Source organism: Syzygium oleosum, unplaced genomic scaffold (genome assembly GCF_021117445.2).
Source record: "Syzygium oleosum isolate NSW1041296 unplaced genomic scaffold, Sole_v2.1 Sole_v2.12, whole genome shotgun sequence".
NCBI lineage: Eukaryota > Viridiplantae > Streptophyta > Magnoliopsida > Myrtales > Myrtaceae > Syzygium > Syzygium oleosum.
The window spans coordinates 10,858,785-10,886,257 of record NW_026607496.1 but is presented as its reverse complement, the minus strand read 5'-3'; the positions used below and the strand labels follow the sequence as shown (position 1 = coordinate 10,886,257).

Below are 27,473 nucleotides of genomic sequence, written 5' to 3'. Positions count from 1 at the left end.
GGCTGTGAGAATGGACCTGAGGCGTGTTTACGCGGGTCGTGTGATTGGGCCTAAGGCGTGTTTACGCGGGCTGTGAGAATGGACCTGAGGCGCGTTGACGCGGGTCGTGGATAATTGGTTGGACACGTGTGCGTAATATGAGGGGTTGGATTGGCTGGATGAATATGTGGATGTTTGGTTGAATTGGTTGAATGTACGTGTGGATGTTTGGTTGGATTGGTTGAGTGCAAGTGTGGATGGCGCTCGAGTGATTGTGTTATATTCTCGGGATATTATTGAATTACCATGATTTGACTAATGTGCAGAGTTGGCGTGTGATTTGAGGCAAGGTAAGTACATTATGTGAAATTTGTTATGTGGATAGTTAGATTGCATGTTTAGACTCGTCTGGGTACGCATTAGCCTATGTGGGGTTTGAGGTGTCTGCTTATTGAGAAGTGTTCTCATAGTTGTTTAACCAAACCATTTCAGATCCGCGACCGTGATTGATTGGAGACGTTGCAAGGATAATCTCGGGGATCGAGGACGGGTCAAGTACCCTATATTTTGAGTGCCCCTTTATGAAGAGTAGTTAAGTTTACGAACCACGGTCTCTTTTGATGAAAGTGGTTCTGTCATTTGTGGCCTAGCTGGCAGTTGTCTTTTGTGAACGTTGTATGTATCTGCCAAGTGTATGAATTGCAAGTATTGATTTGTGCTATTGCTACCCCTTCGTCATTATTAATTGTCTGGGTTGTTTCATTTTGTTTCCGCGCGTGCCTAATCTCTGATGTTTGGGTTGGGTCGGCGACATGCCTAGGACGTCACATTCAATGATCGACCATCGAGGGATGTCGCGAGCCCGTGAGAGTTCGGGGCGTGACATCCCCGTTGATTTGGTATCAGAGCGAGGTCAGCTCGATCCAAGTTGGTCGAAGCCTGGAGTGATAAGGAGCGATGACTTTGCGGTAACCAGTTAGGGAGACTTGTGTGCCATGCGTACCCCAGACTGTTTGATTGTGATTGCTGAGTGATGTTTTGCACTAACATGTGAAGTGCATGTGCGTTAGGACTTGATGTAAGTATGCGAACCCTGTTGGTTGTGATCGAGTGTTGGTTGTGATTGACTACCTGTTTAGTGAATTGTTGTGTGATTCACTGCCTAGGGCTTTAGACTGGTATAGTTGGCCTAGGTCTCTAATTCCTGTGTAGAATTATAGCAGGTAGGTGGGTGTGAGAAACCAGTGAGGATGAGTGGCCATGGAAGAGGTAGAGGTCGAGGTCGAGGTCGAGGTCGCGTTGCCCCGCAAGCTGGAGTTGCAATGGATCCTAGAGTGGATGGAATTCTGACGGTACTTCAGGAAGTGGGAATTTTAATGGGTAGACAGACCGAAGAGCGAAATGCCACTGTCGCTGCTGCTGCTGAGGCCGTTGTTGCCGCTGCCAATGGGGCCAATGGAAATAACGGAAACCATGGGAATAATGGGAATGCTGGGAACCCAGGTCAAGGTCAAGTAAATGTAAATAGGCCGATGTCTAAGCTGATTGAGCAGTTTCTGAAGTTGAAACCCCCAAGGTTTGATGGGAGAGGTGATATGGAGGCTGCACCTCGATGGGTGGAAGAGCTAGAGAAAGCTTTCGAAGTGCTGGGGTGCACTGAAGAGGAGAAAGTAACCCTGGTAGTCTACCAGCTTCAGGTTAATGCAAGCGATTGGTGGAGAGCCACCAGAAGTCAAGTGTTCCCCGCTGGTACTGCCCCAACTTAGACTATTTTTACCGAGACCTTCATTGGTAAGTATTTCTCGGAAAGTGCCCAAGAGCAGAAGTTGGCAGAATTTATGAGACTTCGCCAGGGTCAGATGTCGGTGGACTAGTATGAGGCCGAGTTTGCAAGACTATCAAAGTTTGCCCCAAGGATGGTAGAGGACCCCTTGGACAAAGCCCGGAGGTTTCAAGGTGTGCTGAAGCCGGACCTCCGCAGCCAAATGATATCATTGAACTTGAGGGGCTATAATGAGATATATGATCGGGCTTAGGCAATTGAGCGAGATATGATCGAGCGGGCTGCCGCTTCGGGATCGCGGTATGCCCCGGCTAGGGACAACCGCCACTTCGGGAAGGGGCCCATGGTGGGAAATAGTCGCTTTGTCCCTCCCGTTAGGAAGAATTTCGGGAAGTCGAATCGTTATCAAAACGGCCCATGTCGGTTGCGTGGAGAGAGACATGGTAATGGACCTTGCCTGAATAGAGGCGGAGCGTGTTTTAAATGTGGTGGAAGGGGCCATTAGATCAGGAACTGCCCCAACAACAAACAGGCTAGGCCGCCAGTGCTGCCGCCACCGCCGTCCCGGAATGGAAATCAGTTTGGAGTCATCCAGCCGGCTAATCAGAATAAGCCGCCGGCCCAAGGGCGAGTATATGCAATGGCAAGGAGGGAAGCTAAGGACGCGCCTGGCGTGGTCACAGGTACGGTCTCTCTCTGTGATCATGTTGCATATACTTTATTTGATCCGGGGGCGTCGCATTTGTTCATATCTAAGCAGTTTATTGAATTATCTGGGATTGAGCCGAAATCGCTTGAAGTTATGCAGTGTGTTACTACTCCGTTGAATGATAAAGTGCTGATTACGTTTGGATGCCCTGATTGTAAGATAATGATTGGTGATAGGGAAGAAAGGATAGATTTGATGGCCTTAGCTATGCATGATTTTGATGTGATTGTTGGTATGAACTGGCTTGTTAAGAAAAAGGCCGTAATGGACTGTAGTAATAGGGTGATCCAATTTAATCCGGTTGGACATCCTAGATTCGAGTTTGTGGGAAACCGAGGAGGAAACTCGATCCCTTGGATTTCGTCGCTCGAGGTAACTAAGCTGTTGGATGCCGGGTGTCAAGGATTTCAAGCTACTGTAGTTGATTCAACGGCTGAAGAGCCGAGGCTAGAGGATATAGCCGTGGTGAGCGATTTCCCCGATGTCTTTCCTCAGGAATTGCCGAGATTGCCACCTGATAGGGAAGTGGAGTTTGTAATTGAGTTGGCCCCTGGTACAGAACCGATCTCAAAAGCACCCTACAGAATGTCGCTGTCAGAACTGAATGAATTAAATGTCCAAATGCAGGAATTATTGAATAAAGGTTTTATTCGTCCGAGTGCGTCTCTATGGGGAGCACCAGTATTATTCGTGAGGAAGAAGGATAGGTCGTTGAGGTTGTACATTGATTACAGACAGCTGAATCAGATGACCATTAAGAATAAGTACCCGTTGCCAAGGATAGATGACCTATTTGATCAGTTACAGGGGGCGTCGATATTTTCAAAGATCGACTTGAGGACTGGCTATCACCAATTGAGGATTAAGAAAGAGGATGTGCCGAAGACGGCATTCAGGACGAGATATGGGCACTATGAGTTTACGGTGATGCCGTTTGGATTAACTAACACCCCTGCTGCCTTTATGGATTTAATGAATCGGGTGTTCAAGAAATTTCTGGATCAGTTTGTAATTGTGTTTATAGATGATATCCTGGTATACTCGAAGAGTCCCGCTGAGCATGAGTTACATTTGGAAAAGGTTCTACGGACTTTAAGGGAACATGCACTCTACCCTAAGTTCAGTAAGTGCGAGTTTTGGCTTCGTCGAGTGGCATTTTTAGGACATGTGATATCCGGAGAAGGAATTGCAGTGGACCCGACAAAGATTGAAGCTGTCATGAATTGGCCGAGGCTGACAACGGTAACCGAGGTTCGGAGTTTCTTGGGTTTAGCGGGTTATTACCGATGTTTCGTGGAAAGATTTTCAGCATTGGCAATGCCGCTGACGCGGTTACTAAAGAAGGAAATGAGGTTTGAATGGACGGATAAGTACGAAAGGAGTTTTTAGGAGTTAAAGCAGAGGTTGACGACCGCGCCAGTATTGACAATTCCGTCAGGACCGGGAGGTTATGAGATCTACAGTGACGCATCGCTAAGAGGACTCAGATGCGTGTTGATGCAATATGGAAGAGTGGTGGCTTACGCATCGCGACAGTTGAGACCGCATGAGATGAATTACCCAACACATGACTTGGAATTGGCCGCGATCATTTTCGCCCTTAAGATTTAGAGGCACTACTTGTATGGGGAGAAGTTTCAGATTTATAAGGACCACCAAAGCCTAAGATATTTGTTTTCCCAAAAAGAACTTAATGTGAGACAGCGTCGTTGGATGGAACTCCTTAAGGACTACAACTGCGATATTTTGTATCACCCTAGAAAGGCTAATAAGGTAGCGGATGCACTAAGTCGGAAGTCGAGCATAGTGCATATGATGGTCAAGGAATGGACCTTGTTGGAGGGAGTCCGGGATTCGGAGTTTAAGTTTGAAGTGAGCCATGTTTCAAGTCTACTTGCCGCATTGAGGATTGAACCGGAGATCCAAACTAAGATTAAGGCTTTACAGTTGACGGACCCAGAGATCCAGAAGATTCTGGAATTGGACGTCACAAAAAGGAAACCGGACTTTCAGGTATCTAAGGATGGGATTATGAAGTTTCGTGGACGGTTGTGTGTGCCCGATGATGCGGAACTAAAAGAGGAAATTTTGACAGAAGCTCATCGTAGCAATTATAGTATTCACCTGGGTAGTACGAAAATATATCAGAACCTGCAACAACATTATTGGTGGAACGGCATGAAAGTGGATGTGGCCAAGCACGAGGCTAAGTGTCTAACATGCCAACAAGTGAAGGCGCAACATTGTAAGTCGGGAGGATTATTGCAGCCATTGGAAATTCCCGAATGAAAATGGGAACACATCACGATGGACTTTGTTATGGGATTACCGAGAGGCCAGAGGGGCCATGATTCAATTTGGGTTATAGTAGATCGATTGACAAAGTCGGCATATCTTCTAGCAGTACGAAAGGACTTTGCGTTAGAAAGGTACGCAGAGCTGTACGTGCAACAGATAGTTCGTCTACATGGAGTGCCAGTGACGATCACCTCGGACCGTGATCCCAAGTTTACTGCCGTTTTTTGGAAAAGTCTTCACACGGCATTAGGAACAAAGTTACAGTTTAGCACGGCCTATCATCCGCAAATGGATGGCCAGTCTGAGAAGACGATTCAGACTTTGGAAGATATGCTACGAGCATGTGTATTAGATTTTAGGGGCAGTTGGGAAGAACAGTTGCCTTTGGTTGAGTTTGCCTATAATAATAGCTATCAGCAGAGTATCATAATGGCACCTTTTGAAGCGTTGTATGGCAGAGCTTGTAGAACGCCGGTGTGTTGGGATGAAGTTGGTGAGAGGAGCATCACGGGTCCAGAGTTAGTGCAACAGTCGGTTGAGACAGTCAAGGTGATTTGGGATAGACTGATGACCGCTCAAAGTCGCCAAAAGAATTATGCAGACCGGAGACGTAGGCCCTTGGAATTTCAAGTGGGGGACCACATTTTCCTCAAAGTGTCACCGATGATAGGATTATCACGGTTTGGCAAGAAAGGAAAGTTGAGCCCGAGGTATGTGGGTCCATTCGAGGTTTTAGAGTGAATCGGTACTCTAGCCTACCGTCTCGCACTACCGCCAAATTTGTCCCAAGTTCACAACATATTCCACGTGTCTATGCTAAGGAAATATGAACCGGATCCGACCCACGTGCTGAATTATCAATAAATAGAAGTAGACGACAGAGTGTCGTACGTGGAAAGGCCGGTCAGGATTGATGACAGAATGGAACGAGTGTTGCGAAACAAGACAATTCCAATGGTGAAGGTGATTTGGGAACATCATGGAACCGAAGGTGCGACATGGGAAAGTGAAGAGTTGATGCGACAGCAATACCCCCATTTGTTTGAGTAATTGGGATGAATTGTAAATTTCGAGGACGAAATTTTTATAAGGGGGAAGAGTTGTGACATTCTGAATTTCGACCCATTTTTGGGATTTATAAAACGTGTAATTTGTCAGTGTGCTTATAGTAAAATCTCGCCCGGGAACTCATCACTCTCGATTATTGTTTTTAAAATTGAGATTTTGCTAGAATCGCATTCGATCAAATTTGGCCGTTATTTAGAGCACGAACTTTGGTATCGAATTTTTCATAGTTTCGTGACGAATTAAATTGGACGGTGTCGATATTATTGTGGTCAGCCTCGAAATTGCCCAGATTAGTCGGAAAGTGAAAATTTGGACCGGGTTCGGATTTTGACTAGTAAACCTCCCTCTGGGTTTATTTTATTTAGTGTCCGTTGGTTTTTCCTTAGTTTATAATTAGGATTTTTGTGAGCCGTTAGATCGTTTTCAGATTCAAATGTAGACCATTGGATCGCGATCATTACCGTAGACTCTCTCTCTCTCTCTCTCTCTCTCTCTCTCTCTCTCTCTCTCTCTCTCTCTCACTCTGTCTCATCTGCGCGCCCTAGCTGCCCGCACGTTCCCCTTGCATGCGTCCCATCCGCCCATGCCCCTGCCATGCAGACCTGCCATCCCTTTTCTCTTCTCCTTCTTTTCTTTTCTTTTCTTCTTTCTTTCTTCCTCTTTCCTTCTCCTTCTTCCTCCTTCCTCCTCCCGCCGCGAATGCTTCTGGCTTCTCGCTCTACTTCTTCTTACTGCCCTCTGACCAGACCTACGGTCGCCGCTTGTCGTCCTGCCGCCGTACCACCCCGGCTCCGCCCTAGTCGAGCCGTGCCACCGCCCGTCGCCGCTCGGCCTCCCTTGCCGGCCCACCCGAGCTGCACGCAGGTGTCGTCTCCGCCCGAACAAGCAGACGCCGCCCTTCACCCAGCCATTGCTAGCCCCGCCACCGCGCGTCGTCTACCCAGGCTCGCCCGTCGCTGCCCCCGACCGCTGCCGTCACCCCTACCATACCACCACCACCCCGACGGCCGCACACTTCCCCCTCCCTCTGTTTTGCCTCACCGACCTCCCACCTCTGCGCTCGTGCGTCCGGCCTGACGTTCGGCCGCCCTTCGCCGTTGTTGTCATCGTCTGTCCAACCGCTCCCTTGCCCCCTGGCCGACTGCTTCTTGTGCAAGCAGTAGCTCGCCGCCGCGCCCTCCGCGGCCTAGCACCGCCCAGTCGCTGCGCCGGCCGCCGCTGCTCCCACCACCACCAACCCAATTCCCGTCAGCCACCGTCTCCGCCGCTCAGCTCGCCGTTGCCGTCGTCGCCGACTCGCCCAGCAGCTCGCCGGCCGCTCCCCGCCCAGCTCGCTTGCCGGCCAGCTCGCTCACCAGCCCCGCTTGCCGGCCAGCTCGCTCACCAGCCCGGCCGCGCGCCAGCTACTCTCCAGCCGCGTCTCCGTCCGCCCAACCACCCAGCTGAGCCGATGCCCCGGTCGTTACCGAAAGCCTACTCACCTGGCCGCTCGCCCGGCCGTGGCCCGTCGCCCGTCGTGCCCGTCGCTGTGCCCGTCGCCTTGCCCTGCCGCGGCCGAGCATTTTACCCGTGGACGAGGGCCGTGCCGAGGACCGTGTCGAGCGCCGAGCCCGTGCCCGAGGACTGTGCCGAGCGCCGAGCCCGTGGCCGTGGGCCGCGCAGAGAATTTTGCCAGTGGCCGACCGTTGTGCCGACCGCCATACCGAGCCCGACGCCGATCCGATCGGTCATTTTGCCCATCCTTGGTCCCCATTGGCTTGGAACCTAGGTAAGTGACTCCCTAAACCCTACCTAGTACATTGGGTATTATTAGACTTGTCTAGGGATTAATTAGTACCGGTTTAGGGATTGAGCTTGGGGTAGAATTGCTAGTTGGATGTGGCTCGTAGTGGATTATATTGTTATATATATCGAGTGGCTGATTGAGATGGATTAGCTGGTTGTCGTGGCGTTTGTGAGTGGAATTGATATTTGATTGTGGCCGACTTGAATGTCGGGTTGGTGAGATCATGTGGTGAGCATGACTTGAATTTGAATTGTACGACTTGTGAGAATGTCGAATTGTGTTGTGGCTTGTGTGCTTGGAAGGAAAGTTGGACCTGAGGCGTGTTTACGCGGGTCATTGGACAAAGCCCGGATTGATCAGAGGGCTGCCAGCGTAAGGCGTGTTTACGCTGGCTGTGAAAGTAAGGTTAGACCTGAGGCGTGTTTACGCGAGTCTTTGGAAGATGTTGAGCCCGAGGAGTGTTTACGCGAGTCTTTGGAAGATGTTGAGCCTGAGGAGTGTTTACGCGGGCTGTGAGAATGGACCTGAGGCGTGTTTACGCGGGTCGTGTGATTGGGCCTGAGGCGTGTTTACGCGGGCTGTGAGAATGGACCTGAGGCGCGTTGACGCGGGTCGTGGATAGTTGGTTGGACACGTGTGCGTAATGTGAGTGGTTGTATTGGCTGGATGAATATGTGGATGTTTGGTTGAATTGGTTGGATGTACATGTGGATGTTTGGTTAGATTGGTTGAGTGCAAGTATGGATGGCGCTCGAGTGATTGTGTTATATTCTCGGGATATTATTGAATTAGCATGATTTGACTAATGTGCAGAGTTGGCGTGTGATTTGAGGCAAGGAAAGTACATTATGTGAAATTTGTTATGTGGATAGTTAGATTGCATGTTTAGACTCGTCTGGGTACGCATTGGCCTACGTGGGATTTAGGGTGTCTGCTTATTGAGAAGTGTTCTCATGGTTGTTTAACCAAACCATTTCAAATCCGCGATCGTGATTGATTGGAGACGCTGCTAGGATAATCTCGGGGATCGAGAACGGGTCCAGTACCCTGTATTTTGAGTGCCCCTTTTTGTAGAGTAGTTAAGTTTACGAACCATGGTCTCTTTTGATGAAAGTGGTTCTGTCGTTTGTGACCTAGCTGGCAGTTGTCTTTTGTGAACGTTGTATGTATCTGCCAAGTGTATGAATTGCAAGTATTTATTTGTGCTAATGCTACCCCTTCGTCATTATTAATTGTCTGGGTTGTTTCATTTTGTTTCCGCGCATGCCTAATCTCTGATGTTTGGGTTGGGTCGGCAACATGCCTGGGACATCGCATTCAATGATCGACCATCGAGGGATGTCGCGAGCCCGTGAGAGTTCGGGGCGTGACATTCTCTATTGGACCTCTTCAAGACTTCAGAAAGCCACAAAATAGTGCTTATGAAGCTTCTTAATGAAGTGCACGTCCCAGAGACAATTAATGAAGTACAGTTGGAAGACTTTGTTGGCACTATTCTTCTGAAAGATCAAATTGCCTTCTCCGATGAAGATTTCCCAATTGACGGGCATTCCCATAATAAGGCTTTATATATTGCTGTCAAATGCCGGGGCAAAGAGGTGTCACGGGTGCTGATCGATAATGGTTCCGCACTTAATTTGTGTCCACTAAGCACACTGCATCGCTTGGGGATTAGCGAAGAGCTCATCAAACCTTCTAAGTCACCGTGCGCTCGTTTGAGGGAATGAAGAAAGACGTTATTGGCGATATCGAGCTCAAGGTAAACATAGGCCCTGTACCTTTTCTAATTGACTTCCAAGTAGTGGATATTCCGAGGACTTTCAACTTATTACTCGGAAGACCTTGGATTTATATGGCTGGTGCCATTCCTTCAAGTCTCCATCAAAAGGTCAGGTTCGTCATTAATGGCAAGATGATCACCGTACACGGGGAGATGGATTTCGCCACTTATAAGGAGAGTGCAATACCGTATGTCGAACCCGAAGTGAAAGAAGAACCAAGTTATCATTCCTTTGAAATGATCTCAATGGTGCAAATTCCTGCCGGTTGCATCATAAAACCCCCGGAGTTCTCAACATCATCCATTATATCTGGAAAGGTGTTATGCCAGTATGGATTCACTCCCGATAATGGTCTTAGATCGAAATCCCAAGGAATCAAGGAACCTATCACTCCTCTTGCCACAAGAATGAAGCACGGAGTAGGTTATATTCCAGATAACTCTAAGGATCACCATGGAGGCCAAGGCCGAGGTCAAAGGAACCATGGAGGTTATAGAGGCCGATGTGATCGCCTCATTAATCCATCCATAAGGAAGGGTAAAGCTAAAGAGCTTCCCTATCATCAGATCCACGTCAAGGAAACTTTTCCTGGACCTTCCAAATTACTTCAAGAAGAAGACTTACATGCAGAGGAAGAATCTGTTCTGCCAAGTTTATTCGAAGAGAATACTATCAACGTTATCATAACTAAGGCAAAAGATACCTATGTACTGGAGTAGGAAGATTCTCTTGAACTTTTGTTACAAGCTTTTTCCATTACATTTTGTTGATTACAATTTCAAATTTCTTGTGATTTCATTTGCAATTTTAGTTCAGTTGCAATTTGCATTCCTGTTGATATAGATGTAATCACGTTTTTCAATTTAATAAAAGTGATCAAATATTTTGTTAAGGACATGTAGAAACAAAACCAAACCTATGATGAACATTATCCTCATTGGTGAGGCTTGAGGTTTTTGGTTTCTATATTGTTCCTCATTGCCAAAATGATTTTAAGAGCAAGAAAGTCTAATGATATGAGGACTAGCTCTGTCTTTATGTTCTTTCGAAATGAATTTCTAAAAGGTTTTTCATAGGACCACGTGCGTTACTTACTTTGTATGCAATTACTAATCATGTTTGTTACATGTCAGGCATTCGCATTCGCATATCCATAATAGGTTCATATGTGGCCCAAATCTTTCCGAGGAGATTACTTGCGATATTGAAGAGGATAACGAGAATGAGGAATGGATTCGTCATGAAGAATCGAAACCACTTACAATAGAGAAAACAATCACTATTAATATGGGCAACAAAGAAAATCCCAAAGAAGTTAAGATTGGAGAAAGTCTTTCCTCGGTAGAAGCAGAAAGAATCACAGATTTGCTCAAAGAATATCAAAATATATTCGCATGGTCTTATGCTGACATGCCAGGCCTTGATCCAAGCATAGTTGAACATGCCTTGCCAATTGATCCAAGTATTCCATCAAAGAAGCAAAAACTGAGGCGAACGAGGCCGGACTTAGCAAAGAAAATAGAAGAAGAAGTGATGAAATTGCTCAAAATCGGTTTCATTGAAGTAGTACCATATCCAGAATGGGTTGCCAACATAGTACCGGTAATGAAGAAAGATGGTCGAGTACGGGTGTGCGTTGATTATCGCGACCTAAATAAAGCAAGCCCTAAGGATGATTTCCCGCTTCCACATATCGATGTATTAGTGGATAGCACTGCTGGATTCGAAATATTTTCATTCATGGATGGTTTTTCAGGATATAATCAAATCCTCATGAAGAAAGAGGATAAGGCGAAAACGTCATTCATAACACCATGGGGCACATTTTGTTACAAGGTCATGCCTTTCGGTTTGAAAAATGCTGGTGCCACATATCAAAGGGCAATGGTAACTTTGTTCCATGACATGATGCACAAAGAAATTGAGGTATATGTGGACGACATGATTGCAAAATCCAAACAAGGAGAAGATCATGTTGAGGTGCTTCGCAGATTGTTCGAAAGACTTAGAAAGTACAAGTTGCGACTGAACCCCAACAAGTGTATATTTGGGGCAAAATCTGGCAAACTATTAGGATTTGTGGTCAGTAGCAGAGGCATCGAAATAGATCCTTCCAAAATCAAGGCAATATACGACTTAAAGACTCCTTCTATGGTAAAAGAAGTGAGAAGCTTGTTGGGGCGATTAAATTACATTGCCCGTTTCATATATCAGCTTTCTGAGACTGCTAAACCATTCTTCAAATTGTTGAAGAAAAATGCCAAAGTGAAGTGGGATGCGGAATGTCAACAAGCCTTTGATAAGATCAAAGAATATCTGGTATGCCCACCAATGTTGGTACCACCAATCCCTGGAGTTCCGCTGATCTTATATTTGACGATTCACTATGAGTCGTTAGGAGCGGTGCTTGTACAAAGAAGACCAAATGATAGTAAAGAACAAGCCATTTATTACTTGAGCAAGAAGTTCACAACATCATAAATAAATTACCCGGCAGTCGAGAAGACGTGCATTGCATTGATTTGGGTATTACACAGATTAAGACAGTACACCCTTAATCACCAAATTTTGCTAGTGACTGAGAATGATCCGATCAAGTACCTTCTTAAGAAATCCTCCTTGGTCGGGAAATTAGCAAAGTGGCAAGTCTTGTTATCTGAATTCGACATCAAAAGTTCATCCCAAAAGTCAGTCAAAAGACGAGCAATAGCAGACATGTTGGCAAAAATTTTGCAGAATATTGCCAATCCTAAAGAACAACTTGATAATCATATATTAACACTGGTCGACGATAAATGGACCATGTATTTTGATGGTGCAACCAACTTATTTGATCAGGAACTGGGGCAATACTGATCTCCCCAGAAGGCTAACACTATCCAGTATCTGCGAAATTGGTATTTCCATGCACCAATAACGTCGCTGAATACGAAGAATACATTCTTGGCTTACAATTAGCCCTTTCAATGAAGGTAAAAAGGTTGCAAGTATATGGAAATTCTATGCTCATCATATTGCAAACAACTGGTGAATGGCAAACTCGAGATGTCAAGCTAATTCCTTATCACATATACTTAGAAGAGATGATAGAAATCTTTAAAGAAGTAACATTCGATTATCTCCCAAGAACTCAGAATCATTTTGTAGATGCTCTTGCAACTTTGTCATCCTTACTACTAGCTGAAGATGGTATGGATATAAAATCATTGAGAATCAATATTCTTGAACAACCAGCTCATTGCATGATGGTTCAGGCAGAATTTGACAATGAATTATGGTATCATGACATCAAAAGATATCTTTAACCGGGAGAATTTCCTGAAGAAAGCCAACCAGATAACAGGAAGTTTATAAAGAAGATAGCCAACAAATTCTTTTTCAGTGGTCAAATCCTCTGCAAGAAATTATTTGATTCAACCCTACTAAGATGTGTGGATGCTACAGAAGCTGAACAGATCACGAAAGAAATTCATGAGGGTGAATGTGGACCGCACATGAATGGACATCTTCTAGCCCGAAAGATTATGAGATTGGGATATTATTGGATGACAATGGAAACAGATTGCATCCAACACATGAGATGTTGTCATCAATGTCAAGTTTATGAAGACAAAATCAATGCACCGCCAAACGAGCTACATCAAATGTCTGAACCATGGCCATTTTCAATGTGCGGCATTGATTAATTGGTCCATCAACCCCAAGGCCTCAAATGGGCACCGGTTTATCCTAGTCGCTATTAACTATTTCACTAAATGGATTGAAGTGAACTCCTACACGAATGTTACTGCCAAGAATGTTGCAAGATTCATTAGGCGGGACATCATTGCTAGATACGGAGTTCCAGAAGCAATAATTACAGACAATGGCTCAAATCTAAATAACAAAATTGTGGATGATTTACTCGAACACTACCACATCAGACATCTGAACTCATCTCCATATCGTCCACAAATGAATAGAGCAGTTGAAGCGGCAAATAAGAATATCAAGAAGATATTAGCCAAGATAGCCGAAAATTATCATGATTGGCACGAAAGGTTACCGTATGCTTTGATGGCATACCGAACTTCAATTCGAACATCAACTGGAGCAACCCCATTTTTCTTGGTTATGGAATGGAAGCAGTGCTACCTATTGAAGCAGAAATTCCTTCATTAAGGATACTATCCCAATTGAAGCTTTCAGAAGCTGAATGGATTCAACAAAGATATGAACGGCTCAACATGATCGATGAAAAGAGATTAAGAGCTATATGCCATGGGCAAGCCTATCAAAGAAGAGTGGCTAAATCCTTTAATCGAAAAGTGAAACCGAAGAATTTCAAAATAGAAAATTTAGTGGTGAAGAAAGTCATCTTCAACAATTCAGATCCTCGTGGAAAATTCACTCCGAATTATGAGGGTCCATACATTGTCAAGAAAGTTCTTCCTGGAGGAGCACTGATTCTTGTAGATATAACAGGAACAGAATTGGCCTATCCTTTAAATGCAGATGCTGTCAAGATTTTCTACCCATGAAATGAAGACGAACATTCAAGAAAAGATTCGGGTCACTTTAGAACATGTGCATATCATGCTATCATGCATATCATGCATTTCATGAACATGTTTATCTGTTTTGCAGAAGAAAGCAAAAAGAATTCGAACCAGTTGATGATTTCAGAATCCCCAATGGAGTTATCAAATAATAGAGGGAAGTTTCACTTCCAATTCTATTTTCCATTGATATCCTCTAATGTGCTTTCCTTTTTATCATCCCCGGGGAAACAAATAAAAGAGAGCAACAAAAGAAAAATCTCCAATGGAATCAAAGTAAAAACACGCAAACAAGAGGGATCTTGGTAAGTTGATCAGACATGTATCCCTAAATCGTGAGGGCATGTGCTAAAGAGGTTGCCTTTCTAAGAGAAAAATCAAACTTTTTCTTCCCCAAGCAGAATAACACTAAATTGAACAAAACAAAACAGATTGTTTTGAAAAGGAAAATACCTCATAAATGTTTCAATCAAAAGTTTTGAAACATGCTTTTATTGAAAATGCACTAAGCATCAAAATTCCCTAAAAGGGATAATTTGACAAAAGGCATTGAAAAATTTCATAGAAAAAAGTTTGGATCAAATCGAATGAAAAGACTTTTAAATGATGAAAGGTAAGCCATATCCAATCACGTCCCCTATACACTCAAAACCAAAGTAAAGGAGTGAGTGAGAAAAACTTATCCGAAGGAAATAGGGGATGTTCGCAATGATTAAATGGATTGAAATGATGAAAGGCAGTCATTTTACTATCCCAAACACATGCTTATCTCTTGCAAACCAAATTTGAGCCGAAACAGTGGAGAAGTTTTTCGAAAACAACCCTGTTAAGAACCACCCTACATTGGGGCAAATCAGGAAGTTTGTGATTGACAACTATGGAGAATAGGATCAAGAAAGATTTTATTGCATACTCTCGCATCAATCTTTCTGTGATAACTTCAGATGAAGTCATATGGAAGCTCAAGACATCCCAAGAGGAAGAAGAGCACTTCATTTCTTATACCCAAACACATTACCTTTGGCAAAGCCCAATTGAGCTTGAATATTCATTTCAGAACCCTAAATTGGTGATCATTTCTTCACACTGGAGCATGAGCATATGATCCACTTTAATAGATAAAAAACAAAAGGGCAGGACACAAAGTCCTTAGAATTCAAGAAGGTCAAAAACAAAAGAATCCGGGGCATAAAAAAGCAGTGTGCCTGGTAAAAGCAATGCCAAATGCCCAAGGAAAATGAGAAAGAAAAAGAGAGTTCAAAAGAAAGCTCGAAATGACAAAAAAGGTCATGACAAAGCAAAGTCAAGATCATGAGAGATCATAGATCATAACAAGTGAGAATGAGCAAAACCAAAGAGATTGTAATGAATGTTTAGGGGACTCTGATGTTCATAAAAGAAAGACTCATAATGAGCAAAAAAAGAAAAGGTGGTGCTGCCAAGAAGATCACCAATTTCATAAAAATCCTGAATTCAAATAAATGAGCCTTTTGAGCCTACCCAATACCAACAATACAACCTCTCTCCAAAGACTCTTCAGATTGAGATGTTGAGAGTAGAAACATGACTTATGACAAGAAGTCATCACTCAAAGAAGTGTATGCAATAATATATTGTCATATCCTCGAGGTTCTTAACTTGAAGACCCGAAGTCAGATATGATGAAATCCTTTTTCTTGGCCTCAGAATGCCTATCCTTTGAATAGCCATTGACCAATCCAATATTACAATCTTTTGAAAGACCTTATCGGATCAATTGGATTGTATACATTGCGAACATCTCCGAACACCTAAGGATTGGTTAAGAGAGATAAAATTGAGGGATATCAGACAAATCCCATTTCAATCAAATGAAGAAAAGACCAAGCATTTCAAATGAAGGTCTTCCAAACGATCATTTCAAGCATTTCTTGAAAGATTGCAAGCATTTTGTTCAAATAATTCCTGGAAAAAGGAAATTTGATTGCCTGAAATGCATTAATGCAAAGAATGCATATTTCCAGACCAGGTTTCAAAAGTTTTTGGTCAACTTAAAACCAAGTTATCAAACAGTTTGTGGTAAGCTAAAAAAAAATCACGCTTCAAACAGTTTTGATTAATTTCAAAACTACTTTTCAAAATAGTTTTTGGTCAACTAAAAAACCATACAAAGCTTAGTGAAACCTCAAAATCACATAACTCACGGTCAAGGCATTCATTGTTTGAAGTCTTCCCAAAGTCCTACAGGCGAGGAGCCCCTAGGCAAATTCAAGTCCTACTGGCGAGGAACCACTAGGCAAATTCAAAGTCCTACAGGCGAGGAGCCCCTAGGCAAATTAAAGTCCTATAGGCGAGGAGCCCCTAGGAAAATTCAAAGTCCTACTGGTGAGGAACCACTAGGCAAATTCAAGTCCTACAGGCGAGGAGCCCCTAGGCAAATTCAAGTCCTACAGGCGAGGAGCCCCTAGGTAAATTCAAGTCTTACTGGTGAGAAACCACTAGGCAAATTCAAGTAATACTGGCGAGGAGCCCCTAGGCATATTCAAAGTCTTACAGGCGAGAAGCCCCTAGGCAAATTCAAGTCCTACAGGCGAGGAGCCCCTAGGCAAATTCAAAGTCCTACTGGTGAAGAACCACTAGGCAAATCCGAAGTCTTACGGGCGAGGAGCCCCTAGGCAAATTCAAAATCCTACAGGCGAAGAGCCCCTAGGCAAATTCAAAGTCCTACTGGTGAGGAACCACTAGGCAAATTTCCAAATCCTCAAGCAAGGAGCCTCAGGTGTTCATGGTTCGTGGGTTCGTCCTTAAACCACGAAATCAGAATAACCATCATAATCATCACCACCATCAGTTCACGCCCTTGGATAAGTAACAAAGAGATGCTCACAAACAGGTAAGTTTCTCTCCCTCAATCATTAAGAACCTTTCAAAATATGTTCTGAAAAGAGAACCTTGTCTTTGAGATCAACCTCTAACGAGCTCAATCCCAAAGAGGGGGCAGCTGTTGACACCTGATTTTTAGCTCATTTTTTCCATATTTTCAAAAATCTCAAAATTAGGATTAGGAATCTTGGCCAAGCCTAGAAACCTATTTCTAAACAAAAAAATAATTTTTTAGCATTTTCCTGCTTTTTTCCTTAATTTCTTTTAGTCAAAATAAGTGAGAAAATCAAGAAAATAGCAAATGGAATCAGAAAATTCCATAAAAATATTTATTAGTCTTATTTTAAATCCAATTTCTTGAATACATCATCAATTTTGAAAAATCTCAATCGGGTATATGTTTTTCCCAAAATTGGGCAAAATTAAACCCGAATTGAACAAAAAATGCAATTAAATTTTTCTAGTCATTTTTAAGTCATAGTGTCTTCACAACAAATGATTATGGGACCTTGAATTACATAATGGTCGGTCCAATTGCACAATTTGTTAAAGAAATCAAAAAACCCCAAAATTTAATTGAAAATTAAGAATTTTGAGCCCAAATTGGAAATCGTGCCCAATATGAAATTGTCGAACCATGAGACTATCATTTCTAGGGTTAATCAGATGTGGGTAATTCAATTTTGGCATCAATTTTGCCTAATCAGGTCATTAGGACATCAAATTGAATAAAACCCTATTAACCCGAATACAAAAATGTGAAAATCTTAGACACAATTATAACAAAAATTGGGGAAAATCACATATTTGGGTTCGGAATGTGATGAGGAATTCGATTTTGGGGTTTAATTTTGAAAATTAGGTCAAGATTGAGCTTAATTGGCGAATTTGGACTAACCCGGGTCTGCCGGGTTGAACGGGTCAACCCGACTTGACCCGGGTCGGTCACCTTCTCCGCCCGACTCACCCGAGTCACATTAAAACCCAGGAAAAAACGTTTCAAGCCCGCCACTTCGCCAATCTTCTCCAGTCAAATAGACACGTGTTTGACCTGAACGACAGCTGGAGAATTTATAGCTGTCGTCGGAGATTGGTTATAACCGATCGGAAGTCGGTTCTAACTGAATTTGGGCGGGATTTTTTATCAATAAAAAAACTGAAGAAAGGAGAAGAAGTGTTCGGTGAAATGCCAGAGAGAGAGGAGAGAGAAACAGGCGAAACCAAAGAGGAAAAGTTAGAGAGAGAGGGTCTGAGGTTCCCACCCGAGCGTCCAGCGCCGCCCTAGACGGCGGAGCATCGGCGAATCGGGGTTTGGCTGAAACTTCCCTTCCATTGTTCCAGTCGATTCGGCTGGTCTTGAAGGTCTGAAACCGAGACTTTTCCGATCAATCCAGAGCTCTTCCGGCGAGGCCGAGACCACCTGGTGGAAGTTCAAGTGTCAAGGAACAACTCTATAGGCGCGGATCAGTTCGAAAATTTCTTATGATCATCGAACGAAGAAGATTGCATTTGGATCATTAAAAATACGCAAACTGAGTCGGTCATGCATGAAAACCACTTCTCCGAAGCTCGGAGGTCCTCACCGGAGCATCACTGTAGCCATAGGCCTGTCAAGTTAGCCTCCTTCAACCTTGTTTGATGCTAGTGATTAGAACCGAATTAGACGGCTAGGGCGAGTAGAATCAAGACTTGAAGTTTTGAGGAATTAATCTAGAATTGTTGCAAGTTAGGTTTTTTTGACCGGGTTTTTCGCCGGCCGGTGAATGACCGCTGGTGTTCCGAATAGGATAGATTGAAAATAGAACGTATGTACATTACAATGGTGCAATCAGAATGGTGAGATAGTCGCCGAAAGGTCGTCGGCGACGGGCCCGAACCGGTGACCTCGAAAACGTTCAACATAGAATTACGCACACCAATTGTTCAAGGAAATGCCTAAGAGAAGAATGGTTTAACGGCGCCGTTTTTGGGTGTTGTGTTCGCTGGGGAAGACAACCGGCGCCGGCTCTGGCGACGCCCAGTTTGGTTCAGCCGAACCGGGCCGATCCGGTCCACCACTTCGGCGGGAAATTTTTTAAAAAAATAAAAATAAATAAATAATAATAAATCTAAAAAAAATCTAAAAATTTCATAAAAATTCATAAAAACATAAAAAAGATGTGAAAAATCAGAAAAATATAAATTTTTTTAAAAATTCGAAAAATTTCATAAAAAATAAAAAATTTCACAGAAAAATAAAAAAATAGAAAATTCATAAAAATTCAAAAGAAAATTCATAAAATTCATAAAAATTTAAAAAATTCAGGAAATACAAATAAAAAATGTGAAAAATTTAGAAAATCAATAAAAAATTGAAAAATTGGAAAATTCATAAATTTTTTTAGAAAATCATAAAAATCAATTCTCGATTAATGAAATTTCCAAAAATAAAAAATTTCAAAAATTTGAAAAATTCACATAATGGTCCAAAAACACTGTGGCCAACCTTAGAAAGTGAAATTTGAATTTTTTGAAGTGCCCAAGTGGCATTTTTAGAAAATTTCAAATTCAAGGGTTATAACCCCTAAAAAACCCTAAAATCCTAAAAAATGTAAATCATGAAATGAATAAGCTTCTAGATCTTCATTAGGGTTTGCATGTTTTGATTGATTTTCATTTTTAGAGACCATTTAGGACTGATTAATCTGATTGACATTGATTGTACATTTTATACTTGATTCGTTTTCCCTGCGATTAGAATGGATAGAATTAGTGGGTAAGCCTCAGAAATTTACATGACACGTTAGACATCTTATCGTTCTTAGGTACCAAAAGGGCGTTAGAGATCTCGATTTGGGATTAATAACGTAACCAAGTCGCCGTACTCAGAATCTCTGGTTCGTAGAATCGTGGTATTTCTCTTGTACCTTGATTAGGTTTCTAGTCTACCTACCAATAATAACTAGTGGCGAATCCAAAATCACAAACTTAGACTAAATAGGAAATTACCATCCGCTGTCACATGAGGTGTCACGCCTCGAACTCTCACGGGTTCGCGACACCCCTCCGAAGGTCGTATTGAACGCGACGTCCCAGGACGCGTCGCCGACCCAAACGAACTACGTAAGCGGAAGCGAAATAAAACAACCCAGACAACTAACATGATGACAAAAGGATAGCACGAAACAATAATTGCATAACATCATAAAGCAGTCACTATTACAAAACGATAACCCAGGCTACCAATTTTAAACAGAATTTTAAAAAGGGGGCGGTGGTTGACAAGCTTATCTCCTTTAATAAAAGGTACTCAAAAGACAGGGTAATTTGATCTATCCTTCAATCCCTGTGGTACTCTGGCGGCATCTCCGAATCGATTACAGTCACGGAGCTGAAAATGGTTATATAATAACCGTGAAAACGAGTCTCAACAAGCAACACCTTAAACCCCACGTCGGCCAATGCGTACTCAGACAAGTTTTAACATGCAATCTAACCGATAACATATATATAATTCACATCAATGGACATACCTCGCCATCCAATCACATGCCCAAACTGCACATTAGTCAAATCATGATAATGAAATAATATCCCGATAATATAACACAATCATTCGAGCGCCATCCACACTCGCACCCAACCAATCCAACCAAACATCTACACGTACCATCAATCAATCCAATCGAACATCCACAAGTACTTTAAGCCAATCCAACCAATCACATTTCGCACACCTGCCCAACCAACCATCTCACGACCCGTGCCACTGCGCCTCAGGTCCATTCTCACAGCCCGTGCCAAGGCACCTCAGGCTCAGCCCTCAGATCAATCTGGGCTCTGTCCCTCACTGGACATCTTGCACTTTCTCACGACCCGCGAAAACACGCCTCAGGTCTGACTTTCCTTTCACGGACCACCGTCAACACGTCTCAAGTCCGTTCTCACAAGCACATAAGCCACACAATTCAATCAATTTCCAATGACCGCCGTCAACACGTCCCAGGTCAAAATTTTCTTTCACGGACCACCGTCAACACGTCTCAAGTCCGTTCTCACAGGCACACAAGCCACACAATTCAATTTGTCATTCTCACACGTCATAATAATCAAATTCCAATCATGAGTTCACCAAACAAGCCCACCCATCCGACATTCAAGTCGGTCCAATCAAATGTCAACTTCACCCACAAACGCCACGACAAATCGATCATTACACCCACATAATTTAGCCACTAAACATGCCACATAATCACCACAATTCAATCTACCAATTAACCACATTTATAATTTGGCCCTAACCCACGTTTAACCCCTAAACCGGTACTAATCACACCCTAAACAAGTCTAAAAATACCCATTATACTAAGTAAGGTTTAGGAAGTCACTTACCTAAATTTGGCCTGGGAAAAATCGGCACGGGCCTAAAATGGCACGGGTGAACAGTGCTGGGCTAGGCACGGACGCGGGCCAAACGGGCGCATTGACCAGCCAACACGGGCACGGCGGCCGAACGGTGCGCCTGGTGCACGGGTGCGGTGGCTGAGCGGCGCGCCTGGGGCGCACGGGCGAGCTGGACGGGCGACGTGCCTGGGTGACGGGCCGGCTGGATGGGCGACGTGCCTGGGCTGTCCGGCCACGGCTGGGCAGCGGCCTGGTTATTCGACCACGGCTGGGCAGCGGCCTGGGCTGGCTGGCTGGCGGTTGGCTGGCTTGCCGGCTGGGACAGAGGGAAAGGGGAGCTCGGGGAAGGAGGAACACAGGGGAAAAGGGGGTCGGCGGCGGGGATGGCAGGGCCGGCGACGTCGCAGGCGGCAGTGACAACGGCGATAGTTGGGCGTGCGGTGGTCGCGGGGACGAGCTCACTGCTCGCACAAACAAGGGGAGGGGAGGAGGTCAGCCAGGTCGGGGGGAGGGGGAAGGGGAGCCGGCTGGTTAGAAGGTGCGGCAGGGCGACGCGGCGGCGACTCGCGGTAGCGGCGGCGAACGGCGTACGGGCCTGAGCGGTGAACTGAGGGCTGGGACGGGCAACGGTCGTGCGAAGGAAGAAGCAGAAGCACGGCCGAGAGGGACGAACGAGCGGCTGAGTGGAAGCAGGTGTCGCTGCCAAGAAGGGAAGAAGATGAAGAAGAAGAAGAAGAAGAAAGGAAAAAGGAGGAGAGAGAGAAGGGGGGTCAGGTCTGCTTGCATGCAGAGAGAGAGGAGGGGACGTGAGGGAAGAGAGAGAGAGAGAGAGGAGGGGACGTGAAGGAAGAGAGAGAGAGAGAGAGAGAGAGAGAGAAAGGACAGGCGCAGGGGGGAAACGTGCGCGGCAGAGAGGAGAGAGAGAGAAAGAGAGAGAAAAGTCAATGTACTCGATCACGATGCAACGTTCATAATTCAAACCCAAAAACGATCTAACGGCCTACGAAAATCCCAATTATAAATTAGGAAAAAGGGCCAAAAGAAAATAACCCAAAACACACTACGAAGGAGGTCTGCTAGTCCAAATCCGCACCCGGTCAAAAATCCACTTTTCACATATCCCGGGCAATATCGAGGCTGGCCACAATAATATTGACACCGTCCAATTAAATTCGTCCCGGAACTCCGAAAAATTCGATACCAAAGTTTGAGCTCTAAATAACGGCCAAATTCGATCGAGTGCGATTCTAGCGAAATCTCAAATTTAAAAATAACCCATGAGTGATCAGTTCTGGGCGAGATTTTACTATAAGCACATTGACGAAATACACGTTTTATAAATCTCAAAAATGGGCCGAAATTCGGAATGTCACAACTCTTCTCCCCTTACAAAAATTTCGTCCTCGAAATTTACAATCCAACCCAACTATTCGAACAAATAGGGGTATTGGTGTCGCATCAACTCTTTGCTTTCCCACGTCACACCTTCAGTTCCATGGTGCTCCCAAATTACTTTGACCATCGGAATTGTCTTGTTCTGCAACACTCGTTCCATTCTATCCTCGATCCTTACTGGCTTTTCCACGTACGACACTATGTCGTCCACATCTATTTCTTCATAATTTAGCACGTGGGTCGGATCCGGTTCATACTTCCTTAACATAGACACGTGGAATACATTATGCACTTGAGATAAATTTGGCGGTAGCGCGAGACGATAGGCCAAGGTGCCAATTCTTTCTAAGATCTCGAATGGATCCACGTACCTCGGGCTCAACTTCCCTTTCTTACCAAACCGTAACAATCCTCTCATAGGCGACACCTTGAAGAAAACGTGGTCCCCCACTTGAAATTCCAAAGGCCTACGTCTCCGGTCTGCATAATTCTTTTGGCAGCTCTGAGCAGTCTTAAGCCTATCCCGAATCACCTTGACCGTTTCGATTGACTGCTGAACTAACTCGGGACCCATGATGCTCCTCTCACCAACTTCATCCCAACAAACCGGTGTTCTGCGAGCTCTGCCATATAGTGCTTCAAATGGTGCCATTCTGATACTCTGCTGGTAGCTATTGTTGTAGGCAAATTCAACCAAATGCAACTGTTCCTCCCAACTACCTTTAACATCCAATACACATGCTCGCAGCATGTCTTCTAAAGTCTTAATCGTCCTTTCAGACTGACCATCCGTTTGGGGATGATAGGTCGTGCTAAACTGTAACTTCGTTCCTAATGCCGTATGAAGACTTTTCCAAAAGGCGGCAGTAAATTTAGGATCACGGTCTGAAGTGATTGTCACTGGCACTCCGTGCAGACGGACTATTTGTCGCACGTAAATCTCGGCATACCTTTCCAAGGCGAAGTCCTTTCGCACTGGCAGAAAATGTGCTGATTTTGTCAATCGGTCGACTATCACCCAAATCGAATCATGACCCCTTTGACTTCTCGGTAATCCCATGACAGTCCATCGTGATGTGTTCCCATTTCCACTCGGGGATTTCCAATGGCTGCAACATTCCACCCGGCTTGCAATATTGCGCCTTCACTTGTTGGCATGTTAAACACTTAGCCACATGCTTGGCTACATCCCCTTTCATGCCGTTCCACCAATAATGCTGCCGTATGTTCTGATACATCTTCGTACTACCCGGGTGAATACTATAATTGCTTCAGTGAGCTTCTGACAAAATTTCTTCCTTCAATTCTGCATCACTGGGTACACACAACCGTCCACGGAACATCAGAATCCCATCCTTGGATACCTGAAAATCCGATTTCCTTTTTGTGACATCCATACCCAAAATCTTCTGAATCTCCGGGTCCGTCGATTGTAAAGCCTTAATCTTAATCTGGATTTCCGGTACAATCCTCAATGCTGTAAGCAGACTCGAGACATGACTCACTTCAAACTTAAATTCTGAATCCCGAACTCCCTCCAACATAGTCCACTCCTTGACCATCATATGCGCGATGCTCGATTTCCAGCTCAGTGCATCCACTACTTTATTAGCTTTTCCAGGATGATACATAATCTCGCAGTCGTAGTCCTTAAGGAGTTCCATCTAACGACGCTGTCTCATGTTCAGTTCCTTTTGGGAGAACAAGTACCTTAAACTTTGATGGTTCGTATAAATCTGAAATTTCTCCCCACACAGGTAGTGTCTCCAAATTTTAAGGGCGAAAATGATCGCGGCCAATTCCAAGTCATGCGTCGGGTAATTCATCCCATGCGGTCTCAACTGTCGCGATGTGTAAGCCACCACTCTTCCATATTGCATCAACACGCATCCGAGTCCTCTTAGCGACGCGTCACTGTAGATCTCATAACCTCCCGGTCTTGACAGGATTGTTAATACTGGCGCGGTCGTCAACCTCTGCTTTAACTCCTGAAAAATCCTTTCGCACTTATCCGTCCATTCTAACCTCGTTTCCTTCTTTAGTAACCGCGTCAGCGGCATTGCCAATGCCGAAAACCTTTCCACGAAAAGTCGGTAATAACCCGCTAAACCCAAGAAACTCCGAACCTCGGTTACCGTTGTCGGCCTCGGCCAATTCATGACAGCTTCGATCTTTGTCGGGTCCACTGCAATTCCTTCCTCGGATATCACATGTACTAATAATGCCACTCGACGAAGCCAAAACTCGCACTTACTGAACTTAGCGTAGAGTGCATGTTCCCTTAAATTCCGTAGAACCTTTTCCAAATGTAACTCATGCTCAACGGGACTCTTCGAGTATACCCGGATATCATCTATAAACACAATTACCAACTGATCCAAAAATTCCTTGAACACCCGATTCATTAAATCCATAAAGGCAGCAGGGGCGTTAGTCAATCCAAATGGCATCACCGTAAACTCATAGTGCCCACATCTTGTCCTAAATGTCGTCTTCGGTATATCCTCCTTCTTAATCCTCAATTGGTAATAACCGGTCCTCAAGTCGGTCTTAGAAAACACTGATGTCCCTTGTAACTGATCAAACAAGTCATCTATCCTTGACAACGGGTACTTATTCTTACTGGTCACTTGATTCAATTGTCTGTAGTCAATACACAATCTTAACGACCCATCCTTCTTCCTCACGAATAATACTGGTGCTCCCCATGGAGACGCACTCGGACGAATAAAACCTTTATCCAATAATTCCTGCATTTGGACATTTAATGCCTTTAGTTTTGACAGCGACATTCTGTAGGGTGCTTTTGAGATCGGTTCTGTACCAGGGGCTAACTCAATTAGAAACTCCACTTCTCTATCAGGTAGCAATCCCGGCAATTCCTGAGGAAAGACATCGGGAAGATTACACACCTCGGCTATATCCTTTAGCCTTGGTTCCTCAACCAACTAGTCAACCACAAAATAATTATTTTTCTATACCTCAAAGACAAAACTCAATCCATCCAATTTCAATCCACAGTCTCCCAAAAAAAATTACCCCAGTTCTTTACAGAATCCGAAATTTCCAAGCAACACACATCCTTCTCAACCCGTCCAAAATGTCATCAGTAATTTAGAAATCCTCAATTGATTGCGCCTACTCACCATAAGTGATTATAAGTCTTACATGACCATTCAAGGTTTAATTTCAAAATCTTCTCTTGTTGCACCTACTATCATCACATAACCCATCCAGACTCTCAAGACAAATCCTCTGATTCCTTCCCAACCACCGCGTACATCTTTCCTTGTGCCTGCGGTTAATCTGGTTATTCTGTGGGACAGCTCCCGCTTAATGTCCTATTTGCGGTTGTTGTTGCTGTATTAACGGTCTAGCTTATCGATTCGGGCAGTTTCTCACTTGGTGACCATGTTGGCCACATCCAAAATACGCTCCAGGTCCACCTGGGTAGGGGCCATTCCCGTGCCTCTTTCCACAAGACCGACATGCGGTATTGGAGTAGTAATTCGGCTTCCCAAAGTTCTTTCTTACTAGAGGGACAAATCTTCGATTCTCTGTGATAGGCTTCTTTCCAAAGTTCCTATTGTCCCTAGCCGGTGCGTACCGCGATCCAGAAGCGGCAGCTCTTTCACTCATATCCGTGTCAACCATCGAGCTCTCTCATACAACTCATTGTAATCCCTTAAGACTCAAAAGTATTAACTGATTGCGGAATTCCGGTTCCAATCCATTCCGAAACCTCCTTATCCTATCCACATGGTCCTTGACCATCCTTAGTGCGTACTTAGGCAACCTTACAAACTCGACCTCGTACTGATCGACTGACATCCGATTTTAGCGAAGCCGAAGAAACTATGTCATTTTCTGTCCTCGCGCACTCTCTGAATGTACTTCTCATTGAATGCCTCAACAACGACACCCAAGCTTGGAATTATGCCCTTCGAAATATCCTACTTTGGGGGTCCTCTTACCAATCACTTGCATTTCCTTGGAGTTAATATACAGCCAGGGTCACTTTCTCCTCATCAGTGCACCCGAATACCTCAAAAGCCTTTTTTCTAAGTCCTCTATCCAAAGTAATGTAGCCTCAGGGTCACCTCTTCCCATCGAACCTTGCAGGTTTAAATTTCAAAAATTTTCCAACCAGCTGACGCATATATCTGACTGCATTAACTTGCCCGTGACATTGATTCCCAACATTTCCATTATGCCTACGATTCCCGTTACTTCTATTGGTGGCGGCAACAGCGGCCTCAGCAGCAGCAGCGACAGTAGCATTTCGCTCATCAGTCTGTCTTCCCATTAAAATTCCAACTCCCTCGAGTGCCCTCAAAATCTCATCCCATTTGGGATTCCCCACAACTTCAACTTGCGGACCTACACAACCTCGACCTCGACCTCGACCGCTCATTCTCACTGGATCTCACATCCACCTACCTACTATAATTCCACTCAGGAATTAGAGACCTAGGCCAACTATACCAGTCTAAAGCCCTAGGCAGTGAATCACAACAACAATTCACTAAGCAGGCAGCCAATCACAACCAACAGCCAATCACAACCAATAGAGTTCGTGCACTTACCTCAAGTCCTGACGCATCTGCACCTCACATATTAGTGCATAAAATCACTCAGCAACCACAATCACACAGTCTGGGGTACGCATGGCACACGAGTCTCCCTAATTAGCTACCCCAAAGTCATCACTCCTTATCACTCCAAGCTTCGACCAACTTGGATCGAGCTAACCTTGCTCTGATACCAAATCAACAGGGGTGTCACGCCCCGAACTCTCACGGGCTCGCGACACCCCTCCGTAGGTCATATTGAACGCGACGTCCCAGGACGCATCGCCGACCCAAACGAACTACGTAAGCGAAAGCGAAAT

General features: G+C 44.5%; 1 protein-coding gene across 1 annotated transcript; it reads left to right on the top strand.

Moving 5' to 3' along the window:
- Window positions 1-1,301: 1,301 nt before the first annotated feature.
- On the top strand, window positions 1,302-7,605 carry LOC130134503 (vegetative cell wall protein gp1-like). The gene is made up of 2 exons (XM_056316397.1): window positions 1,302-1,569; window positions 6,584-7,605. The coding sequence occupies exons 1-2, from the start codon at window positions 1,302-1,304 to the stop codon at window positions 7,603-7,605; spliced, it is 1,290 nt and encodes a 429-aa protein (XP_056172372.1).
- Window positions 7,606-27,473: the final 19,868 nt, after the last annotated feature.

Bases quoted from the DNA above. Each gene is read 5' to 3' on its own strand.
- LOC130134503 (XM_056316397.1), top strand. From the start codon at position 1,302: ATGGATCCTAGAGTGGATGGAATTCTGACGGTACTTCAGGAAGTGGGA. The intron at 1,570-6,583 runs GTGATATGGAGG...CCCTCTGACCAG, and splicing joins CCCAAGGTTTGATGGGAGAG to ACCTACGGTCGCCGCTTGTC.